This window comes from Crocodylus porosus, unplaced genomic scaffold (assembly GCF_001723895.1).
Source record: "Crocodylus porosus isolate Cpor-Errol unplaced genomic scaffold, CroPor_comp1, whole genome shotgun sequence".
Taxonomy (NCBI): Eukaryota; Metazoa; Chordata; order Crocodylia; family Crocodylidae; genus Crocodylus; species Crocodylus porosus.
Window position 1 is genome coordinate 42,052,862 of NW_017728906.1, and position 11,614 is coordinate 42,064,475.

Sequence of the window (11,614 nt, forward strand, 5' to 3'; positions counted from 1 at the left end):
TTGAGAGCATCACATTATTTCTTTCCACTCAGGTTTCGATTTCTTCACAGGCCTTAGACACAACATTTCTTTGATGCTTCATCTTGCAGATACTTCCATTCCAATGACCAGTACATAGTGAGCTCATTTGTAGCTTTCAGCATCTCAGTTTGGTCAAGCACAACCTCAAAATCTACTGTCATATGGACATGCCAAAGACAGCAGCCCCCAAGCAAAAGCAAGATGCATGGCATATTCATTTTCGTCTACTCATTACATTTGCACATAAAGCTCATTTTGCTCCCAGCTACTTCAGACTCCGGCACTAAGTCTGCAAAGTAACAACCAGCTTTAACTGTGTTTCTCTACAGCATATGCTACACAAAGCACGCTGGGGAGTGAGAGCACAAAACGCTCTCCAACTGAACTTGTGCATTATTTTTCTGTGAACAATACTGAAGGGCATCCAGGCACCAGTTAGGTTCACTGCATCAATCAGGCACAGGGTGCATAAGAAGTTTGTTTTTTTAGTTATATAATACAAGCAGACAAGATTAATTATTAATTTGTGCTGGCATGTTTGGTGATTCTGTCATTGGCAGATGTCGTCACATACCTGGGCAGGTGGAACACTGTCATGTTGTTCTTTGTTGACTCTTTGGAAATGAAAAGGTATTTTTAAAAACCTGTACTGTATTGTATGGGTGTGGTGAGCTGCAGTTTGGAGGTAAGAAAACTCTAAAGTTCATCCTTTTGAATTTCTAGGGTAGCGTCATATTTGACGGGGTTGAAGCAAACTGCTGCATCAACTAGTATAATCTGAAAGTGTTAAAAATTGCTGGTTTAGCCTTTGAGGACACAAGATGGGAAATTTCTTGGGGAAATGAAACAAAACCTTCATTCAAAAATGGTATTAGACCTTCCTTTTAGGTTTTTCCTTCATATTCCTTCTAAAGACTAGTAGCATCATCATTTTAAACAAGCACGATTAGAAGCATATTAGGCAATATAATGTAAGGACCTGTTTTTTCAAGATTCAGTTGCAATTGTCTGTAATGTTACAGAGAAGCACGGATTGGATAAAACTGGTCGATTACAGCTTAAACAGTGAATGACACTAGCTCCTCCCAAGATACACTACTGCACCAAGACGTTAGAAACACAGATTTTATAAAAGGGACTCAAATTTACAATTTCCCTTTCTAAAAAGGTGCTTTTCAAGTAACGTATCTTGAAATATTGAACACTTTTCTGTTACATTTTTAATAGTTAAATGTTTAATAGATCCTAGAAAAGAGTGACTGTGCCCAGAGTAAACAAAGAGAAAATGGGTCTAACTTTTTTCAGTCCTAATGAAATACTCATAGTAGTAATTTTAAGATGGAAATTGCTTTCAAACCAACTGTGTTCTTCTAAAGTTCTAACTTTTGCAATGTCTGCATTTGTCAGTGATAAAAAGCAAAACTGAGTTGAAGGGGGAGCTTAGAGCAATGAATGTATTGCTGTTAGTCTTATCTAAAACCCTTTGTAAAAAAGAGATCTGGAAGTACTGAAATGAAAAAAAAGAAGGAAAAAAAAATTGGCAGGTTATAATGGCTGAATCACAAATACCAATTAGGATAGGAAGGAGAATCCAGAAACAGATTGGAAACAGAAGTAGAATGTAACAAAAACGAAATTAGCCTGGAAAAATACAAACTAATAATACAGGGAAAAGTGATCTGAAACACAGATGCGTAATGGGAAGAGAACTCCTTAGAGATAGTGGTTGCCAGCAAGTTAGACATGGGCATTGCAGCACATGAGGCTAGCTGGCTTCATGGTAGATGAAAAACAAAAAAGTTACCAGAAAGCAACTTGCAATTTATTGGGAAATCAGAGAGAAGCTTAAAACAGCTAATTGGATGTACTTCAATTAATGGAGGAACTGTGATAAACAGTCTATAAATATTTGAAGGATGCAAATAATAAAAGAGAGTGGAGGATTATTTTGGTGGGTACAAGCCTGCAGAACTAGGATCAATGAGTTGACATTAAGAAAAGGATAGTACAGATTGATACCCAATGACAAAGACCATGAGAACAAGAAATAGTCGTCTAAAGGGAGTTACAACAAGACCTGCATCTGAAAGTGAACCAATGCCATTAAGAAAAAATGAGTCTTGGGAGTAATCTTGTGATTGCAGAGAACAGGGTTAACAGAACTATCATGCCTTTCTGACCATCTCCGTTGACACTATTTAGAGAAGTAGCATAAACTGTAAAAATGCTTAGCAAGGGCTTAGCAAATTTTGACAGTAAAAAGGTGACAAGACATCACCCTTCATGTGTCTGAAATATGTACATTTATTCCCTGTAGTTATCACCACCCTTTTAATTATTCCCCTCCCCACAAATAATAAAACAATTCAGCAAAACTATTGCGCAACTGCCCAAGAGACAACTTTGTGGAATGGAGGCAGCAGCTTGATGACTAATGCAACAGCACTGCACTGAAGTTAGTATTATCACCACCTGGAATTTTCAAAGTAAATTTTATGCTTGTTAAAAGAGAAGGATGTATTTGCATTTTAAGTGGTGGTGGGACACAGCAGCATTTCCAGCTCACTCTGCTTAGAAGCTGTTTGCTTTTTGGCTCCAGGGCAAATACTTGGTAGAGAACCTCCCCTCCACCAAAATGTTAGTCCACTCTTCTTCAGCCTGCTCACTTATTTTCAGATTCCATTAGGAGCAGGTCACCTGCTAATTAAACTGCCATTTAAAAGTAAGAACATGCAACTCACAAGCTTTTGGCCATCAAAAATATAGATCAAATGAAGCTGCAGGATTTGATGTTCAATAATGGGTTTGGCTCAACATAAAAGGGAGCTTTGAGGCCACATTTTTAGAGTAAAGGAACTCCAAAAAATATGCCCCCCTGTGCCCCACTTATGCAGAGATGCATCACCATGTATTGGCACTGCAAATGCCTGGAAGATGCAATATTTAGCCCTTTATGTCCCATCACAGAAAGGGTGTGATCCAACTGCCCCCAAAGGCCTTGGGAGCTGGCCAGGGTATTCAGAGTGCCAATTCACTGAGCAGGAACAAAAGTATATTAGGAACATCAAACCCTGACCACAGTGAAAAGTGCAGTCTTCACACATGCCTCCCTTCTCATTCCATCACCACCCAAAATCTATGCCAATACCAGTTTACCATACAGCCTCTTGGTAGCCTTAGACAGCAAGAAAAATATAAACGGGGATAGAATCAAGCTGTATGAGGGAAAGCTGAAGGAACCAAATACATGTGGTGGGGAGGGGGGATAGCAGAGACGACACATGATGGCAGTTTTCAAATATTTGAAAACTGCCATCAAGAACATGGAGAAAAACTGTTCTCCCTTACCAGGGAGGATGGGGTAGGAGACAATGAGCTTAGAACTACAGCAACACAAATTAAAATCTCAAGAAAATCTTCATAACTGGAAGAGCAGCAGGACAATGGAAGAAGCTGCCTAAGGAAGCTGTAGAACCTCTTTAAAGGTTTTTAAAGAAGAGCCTGGAACAGCATTTGTTTGGCACGGTATAGGGCATAGGCGACGTGTAGGGAGAGACACAGAGGGGCACGTGCCCCCCTGAGATTGGCCCTTGCTGGCCAGAAAGTGGGGGTGCTGAGTGAAGCACTGTCTGATGCCTCCCTGAGATTGACACTGGTCCGTGAGCAGCCGATCGCCAACCCTGTAAGCGCAGGCAGCAAAACCGGAAGTGCTGGCGACCCCCCCCCGGTTGGCAATCAGCTACTGGTGCCCCCTCAGATGGTTTAGGGATAGGACATTTTGCATCTGTATGGAGTGTTGCAACCCCTGCACATCCCGTCCAACACTTTGTATGCTGTGAACCTCCAGGCAAACCAAGAATTTGGATTTAAAAAAAATTAAGTTATGCAAAAATAAATTATCAAACCAATTCTTAACAATAACCACCAAGCATTTCGTAGGCACAAGGCACACTTTGAATAGCAGAAATTGTCTCTTTCACAACACCATCAAGCCACTAGACTACAATCTGTTTTTCATAAGGAAAATTCCCCCACCAGAGAGCCAACAAGTTGCTTAGCTATAATAGAGATCTGAACACTTGCTTCAAGTCTGATTTACCTAAAATGAGTCTGTTATAATTCTGACTGTGCAGCCAGTAGGAGTTCTCCCCTGCCCTGAATTTAAACAAATCTGATAATTCTGTTGTAAACAGAATTCAAGCCGGGCTTCTTGTAGCACAGCAGTATGATTTTCAGAAGAGCTGAATTACCACAACTCTCCTGGAAAGTTACTGAGAACTTCTCATAGTCATCATCACCTAGAACCTAAACAAAAAAAAGTCATCCCAGCTCAGTGCTCACATTCCAGGCAAACACATTAGGCTCTCCTGGTATTGGGAACAAAACGCAGTTTTGCACACACTTATCTGCCTTGTAGTTCTTCTCTCCAAGAGTTGTGCTTAACCCAGAACAAAGCAATTCAGGAGCCGATGGATTAGAATAAACTATTTAGTTCTGGAGGGGGATAGATGAGCACTTAAATATTTCTTTACACATCACCTGAACCAGTCAGCCAACCAGTTCATTGACTTCTGCAGATCAGACTTTGAGAGTTTTAAATCACAAGCTTCAACATTGTCAGGATCAGGCCCAAAAGTTATATAACAAACATAAACCACAAATGCCAAATAAAAGAAAATTTTTACACAGTGGATGAAATAGTTAGGAACACTTCCACAAAAGAATAATGCTTTAGTTTGTGTGACACTGAGCTCAAGAAGAATTTATTTATTTATTTTAACTATTGAGCCCATGAAAACCTCTAAACATGAACTTCTTTGGATGTAGGCGGCAAGAGAAGATTTAGTGTTTCAGATCATCAAGCCCAGGGAGAAGATTAGTTCTCTACAAGCCCAAGTTAATTTTTAGCTAATATTCTAGCTCCAAGCCCATGAGCATGGACTAGAGCAGAGGTAGGCAATGTTTTTTGGCTGGAGTGCTGAAAAAACTACCATGTCTACCTTGGAAGGTGCAGGAGTGCTGGCATGCCAGAAAAACAAAACTAGGGCAGGGGGTACGTGGCAGGATGCACTATATATTAGTATAGTTAATAACCATAAATGTTGCCCTGCTGCCCTCCCCCAGGCCCTCTTGAGTACAGAGTGTGACCCAGAGTGGAAGCGCACTGAGCAGCCACACAGGTAAGCTGCCTGCTGCTGCAATCTCTGCACTGCCCTGGCCACACTTTCGCTGTGTGCACAGGGGCAGCAGCGCAAGGCTGTGCCCCTTGCTGCTGCCCCTGCCTGCAGGGGAAGTGCGGCCAGGGCAGCAGGGAGCTTGGAGCAGCAGACAGGTTTCGTGCACCTCCCTGCTGTGCCCTGCCACACTGGGTTCCACATGCTGCTCTGCAGAGGTGGCAGGGCAGGGCAGCACAGTGGGGAGCATCATCAGCACCAGCTGCTTCCCGGAGCCAGGGACTGGGGCACAGCTGGGGCCAGGGTGGGGAGGCAGGAGCTGTTTGCAGCCTCCTGGTTGCAGCTGGCCCAGGCTCTGGGGTAGCTGCTGTCAGCCATGGTGCCAGCAGGGCACCTGCTGGGAGCAGCCTGGGTGGCATGCCGAGCAAAACGGCCTCGTGTGCCATGACTGGCACGCGTGCCATGGGTTGCTGACCCCTGGACTAGAGTATAAGAAGAGTAACAGGATCCCAAATGGAAAAACCTGCTAAACATGTGCTGGGAAAGATTTTGGAATCTGAACTAAGAGGTCCACATTCCACAGCCCTCTTCCCTCCATCTGCTCTTATCCTGCTTCTCCCCCAACTTCTGCCACTCCCTGCCAAATCACAGGAAATAGAGATTTGACAGATTCTCCCTCAGACCTCAAGAACAGAGATTTTTTTGTTGAATCAGCTTTTAGAGGCTGATTTTCTCTCTTTCTACTTCAAAGGGAGACCTTGTTAAGTATTGTGGAGTTGGCTAGATACAATTAAGTGAGAGGAAGATTACTCATTGAAGCCAAAGACAAGCTCATTTTGCAAGTGTGTAGGTGAGCATTTATTTTGAATGCTGAGATCATGGTTGTGCCTTTGTGTTAAGCTTGTTCATCCCCCTTGTAGTTGAGTCATGCAAAAAATTCCCCGGTGACAGAAACAGGTCCTAACAGTTGTGTGAATACCAAGACATACCTTGACGTGATAATGGGCATCGAGCAGAATGTTTGCTGGCTTGAGATCCAGATGGAGCAGAGGTGGTGACATGCAGTGCAGGAAGTTCATACCCACAGCTGTCTCATGGATGATTCGGAAGCGCAGTTCCCATGGCAGTGGTTCTGAGGCCAGGAGTTTTTCTAGTGATCCTGTCTCCATATATTCCATAACCAAGCCAACTGGTTCCTTACAGATGCCATAAACAGGAAGGATATAGCGAAATTTTGCCATTTCCATCTTCTTTGCTTCTTCCAGCAGCTCCATCCGCTCCCTAGGCCAAAGAGAATAATGTCATCCAAGGCATGGGTTATTCCTACCCACAAACATAACTTTAACACACGGTAATCCAACTTCTGAGCCACTGGGAACTTCACAGGCCTCCCTGCTGCCCAGCATAGCAGGCACCTCTTGCTGGGCTAGATCCCATGGGCACACCCACATTGTGCCAAGACTTAGGCCACGCTGTGCTGCCTTGATCTTAGGAGTGGGAGCATGAAAGAGAAGCTGAGGGAGAGCCTGAAGACCCCTGTGGGAATAGCACCTAGACCGCAAATTCAGGGCTTTTGCATTAACTCCTTGCTGACTGCATGTGGCCTGTAGGCCACCAGCCTGGGTGGGGAGCCATGCTATAACAATTAGCCTACAGTACTACGTGATGCATTTCAGAATCTCCACTTGGAGATAAGTAGTTATCCAATCTCTGCAGCTAGCATTAAATTCATTTGTCCATTCTGTTCTTGCTTTAACAAAACAATTTTAAGGCACACAGGTTTACCACTGCTAACTCCCTGGACTACAAAAGCTAACTTTTTGTGATTCACATGATAAAAGTTAATCAGAAGCAAATTTAGACAGATTGCTCCAATTGCCTTGCTACACACAGGTCCCCAAAGTCATCTGGGGAACTGGGACTAATCTGAAAAACCACTCCCATAGAGAAGGAACAGATTCCAGTTATAAATTAAATGGACACATGGTAAGTTCCTTTCCACCATGGACTATGCTCAGTTAGTTCACTGAAATTGACCCAACTCAGGCAGCACTGAAAAACAAAGCAAAACTTACACCACAGCTGAATGCCTATATTGTGTTTCCAGAATAAATGCCAAGTAAGGAGATCAATAAATTATTTACAAGTCACGTGGAAGCCTGATCTGTGAGGTGCTAAGTACTGACCTGTAAGAAATGAAGATTTTCCTCGACTCCCAGATCAAGACACTGATTGCTTACAGTAGGAGAGAACAAGTGTCCTCACTTAACAATTATTTGATTGTTATTTGCTTACTTGGAGTCAACACTAACTTGGAAGGAAAAAGAGTCTCCCATAGCTGCCTACAAGCATAGAAAAACAGTCAGTCATGGGGGAAGGATAATAATTTGATCCAAAAAAAAGGAGATTAATGAGAGTAAGACAGAATACTATACAGATTTCGCTCATGGGTAAGAACAAATAAGTCTCTGACCAGCAAAACAAAGAGGTAGGAAAGTCAGAGCCACATGCTCCGAGAACTTTATTTTACAAAGACCCTTATAACATCTATAACAAAATTCTACCAGCTCTGCTAACTGCTGTCTTGTTCATCACATCTGTCAGCAAGGTCCAACAGTTTAAAAAACTCAAGGGCCAATGCCAATATGGTGGTTCACTAATTTAAGCACCACTTGAATATAACAATATGCCAATTCACACCATGAAAAGAACTGCCTTAAGTGTATTTGAAGCAGCATTACAAAGAGTGAATCTCATACCTTTTTCAGCTGTTGTTCTGACAGATTAAGGGTCAGATTCTACTCTACTGATTAGACATCTAAGTGTGATTCAGCCCTGCCTGAATCTGTGGAAAACAAAAAACCATTAACTCAAGAAGGAAGTGGGTCCTCCTTCTTCATCACTGGTTTTTGTGACTTAAGAATAAGATGAAAGCGCTTTACAAAAAAACTGTTAAGTGAAGTTCTTTAGTAGCTCTCAATCCTGTTTTGGTTTTACTATGCTGGGGCTGAGCTGAAAGTCCAAGGGGCTAGAATTCTCTGGCTAGTGCTACTGCACAATGACTAATTCAGTGTTGCAGAATTCAAAAAGCCAGTTGAATTGAGCAAGATCTCCTACAGCAAGATTTTAAATTCAGCACTCATAGATCTAGCACAGAAAAATGAAAAGTGTATTCTTCCTGGGAGATTAACAACTATATTCTGAAGACAATTTAGTACACCAGAAGGACAGGTCAACCACTCTTACCATGCCCAAGGTATTTATTGCTACATTGTTATAAACCATCATCTAGACAAAAATAAAAAAAGTGATGTTGACACTGCAGTCTCTCAACAAAGACTGGTGAGTCTAGGATTTGGCTAAATTATCAAAGTATAATTCTTTTTATGCCATTTCCAATACAAATGAGTGCCAATGATCACAGCCTTAAAAATCCAGATTACATGGATTGTAGAGTACAGGACTCAAAACAGATAATCTCCAACCACAAAATTAGATACGGTCAATGATTCCGATAAATTTTAAATGCCAGCCACCACTCTTCAAACCAGGATTTAGATATTAAAACTTTTCTTTTGATTTAAAACTTAGTTCAAATGCTTCCCCCGCCCCGTGTAAAGGGACCGGAAAGAATTCCCTTCAGCCCCAGTGGGAAAGGTAAGTGATTCAACATTAGTCAGTCAAAGCGAAGAATGGAATCAGTAAGAACCCTGATTTAACAATCTAGTGCAGTACTGCTGAGTGAAATGAGTGAATCACATTTACCAGGAAGAAGAAAAACAATTTCATAGCCAAGGAGTCTAGTTCTTGTAAAGACTTATCTGAAGAATTCTCCACCCCCCATCAAAAGGAGGGGGGAGGAAAAGAAGTGTCTCTTTGTGGGGAAGAGGAAGGAGAAGTCAGTAGGGGAGGAACCTTTTCCCTACTCTCCAGGTTGGCTCCTGTTGCTACTGCCTACAGCAATTTTCCGCTGAAATAATTGCCTTTGTAGACAAGCACCCAGGTTGGTCTTTGGCATGCTAGAAGGGAGTGCCCATGAATAGAAAAACCAACTCCTTACCCCCAAGCCACATGCATAGCCAGCATAATTCACCAGGCTTCATCTGGCTTTGGAGACAGAGGCACAAGATCTGTCTGAATACTACAGGGCAGAGTTAGTAAGAACCCAACAATTATTGAAACATGCACACTAGAGCCATGGTTTGAGCTATGGAGTTCCTTGGTTAACAGAGGAGTCAGGAGGTATACCAAGTTCATAAAGGTCAAAGACACAGGATAGAAAACTAACACTAAGCTACAAGAGACAGAGGGAAGAGGACAGCAGATAGGCCATCTTCAATGACTGAATTAACACACTATGTGAAGGGCTTCTTTCTAGTTAATTGGGACCTTTAACATTCCTTAAAAGTGGTATTTGATCTGCTTAACTGTCTTTTTCTAAGATAGTTGATCTCTCCAATCCAACATGGTCCCATTCTTCCAGTTTCTCTGAGGAGAGAATGGCATCCTCATTCCTTGCTCCTCTCCAGGAGAGTGGCAGAGGCCAACTCCTATCACAACATAGGCCCACACTCAAAAAACCCCTCAAAAGCCAACTGTATGCCATGTACCAGCCAGGTCACAAGACAAAGAAAGATGCTTCAGGGACTGACAGCACATTGTTCTATTTATATACAGAGATCTCTATATATCTTACAAACTATAGGGTCAATCTGATAAAAAGATATGACCTAGAAAACACACAAGCCACTTCCTTCTCACATAGTTCCTGGACCAACACTCCAACCCTACTAAAATGATCATTGCAATTTTGCATCCACTTCTCTTCAGTTCTCTCCTTTCAAGGAGCATTAAAAAAAGTTAGTAATTATTTTGCATGCTGATCTAGAGAGAAATTGGAAAAATTAAAGATCCCAACTGGTTAACTCTACACCTGCTACACAGTAGAATAGTTGGAATGCTTTCGTACTGGAGGAGACCCACTTATTTGGGACCCCACCCTCCAAACTTTGCAGCAAGGAATACAAGTTATCTCATCAGAGCAAACCAGTCCTTGGTTGTCCAGTGATTCAACAGCAGAATATTCAGAAGCAACTTTTCTCATATCTGCACTTCACATATTAACCCTTTTCCTGCGTCATGCAAAAACACACAGTGCTGAAATAGGTCTTCTTCCTCTACCTGCTTAAAGGTTTCTATATAGATTTTCAACAAGGGAACACTCTGAAAGGTTTGGACATGTAGAATATGTTGCATTAGTGTCCTCAGGAAGGAGGACAAACAAAATAATGTAGTTGGGTTAGTGCATGTTTGGGGTAAAAAGCATCCCCGTATTTAGGCGAATGCTGTTCAGTGTCATGTACAGTGGTAGATGTAAAGGCCTCAAACCTCACAGGTTCAATGCTATGTTGTAACTGCATCCCCTGGGCTGCCAGGTGAACATTAGTTCTCTGGATGTGTGAATGGAAACTAAAGGGATACCTTCATTCATCTTTAAGAGCCAAATGGCACAATACTTCTTAATTGCCCACATACAGTTTCTCAAAGAAGGGAGCGAATTTTATTTTCCCCAAAAATCACCGCAGCTACATCTTCAAAAACAAGCCTGTTCCGATGGATGACCTTTTCATTTCAGGTATTTGTTATATTTGCATTCATTTCTAGGTATACAAAGACATCTTACCTTTCTCCCTAGGATCTCTCACAAGTCCACAGAGCCAGAATTCTAGCCATAAGTCTAAAAGAACGTGTTTAATCCACCGTTCCCCCTTCAGGCCATCCTATTCTGCTTCCCTTTGGCCCATATACACTTTTGAAGTTTTTGCTTGGGCTTTCATCAATTCTCTCATCTTTGCAGAAATGGAATAGCATTTGGTTCAGTCCTCCTTTCACTTGGGACTGTCTAACTCAGCAGTAAGAAAACTACCGAAGTACCTCCCCAGAGACAGAAGTTCAAGAGAGACCCATTACAGTCCACTGCTACACAGCCAAGTTTTAGTCTGGTACCAAGCTAGTGAAAAGTATTCTACATTTCTGATGTTAACCTGGAATTTTTAACACCAATTATTGCTAAAATAATCTGAGAAATAGATTGGCTCAATTAAAAGGTTGCTAAACTATGGATTATTCCACTTAATTCAAGATAGCACTCAATCTGTGAATTGAAGAGATAGTGGCTAGGTGCAGACATTCAAAAAGCTGGAGGCAGAATCAGTCTTAGAGTTGTCCTCAAGCAAGGTAGGTTAGATCAGTAGCAAACAAGACACATTCACCCTTTGGTGGGGGGAGCAAATCTAAGTCTAGGTTCCGCCATTTTTAAATTAGTCTGTGTGCTGAACTTCTGTTCTGTTATGGGTATAGACTTGTTTCTGATCACTTATACCAGTAAAAGAGTAACATTTGTACCTGGCCAGCGTTAT

At 41.9% G+C, this 11,614-nt stretch overlaps 1 protein-coding gene across 2 annotated transcripts in view; it reads right to left on the minus strand.

Annotated features, from left to right (window-relative positions):
- RIPK4 (receptor interacting serine/threonine kinase 4) overlaps positions 1–11,614 on the minus strand; it is a 31,058-nt gene that overhangs the window by 13,132 nt on the left and 6,312 nt on the right. For both annotated transcript variants that reach the window (XM_019528973.1, XM_019528974.1), the window contains exon 2: positions 6,185–6,476. In XM_019528973.1, the coding sequence (XP_019384518.1) occupies positions 6,185–6,476 (292 nt within the window). The remainder of the gene's footprint in view (positions 1–6,184; positions 6,477–11,614) is intronic.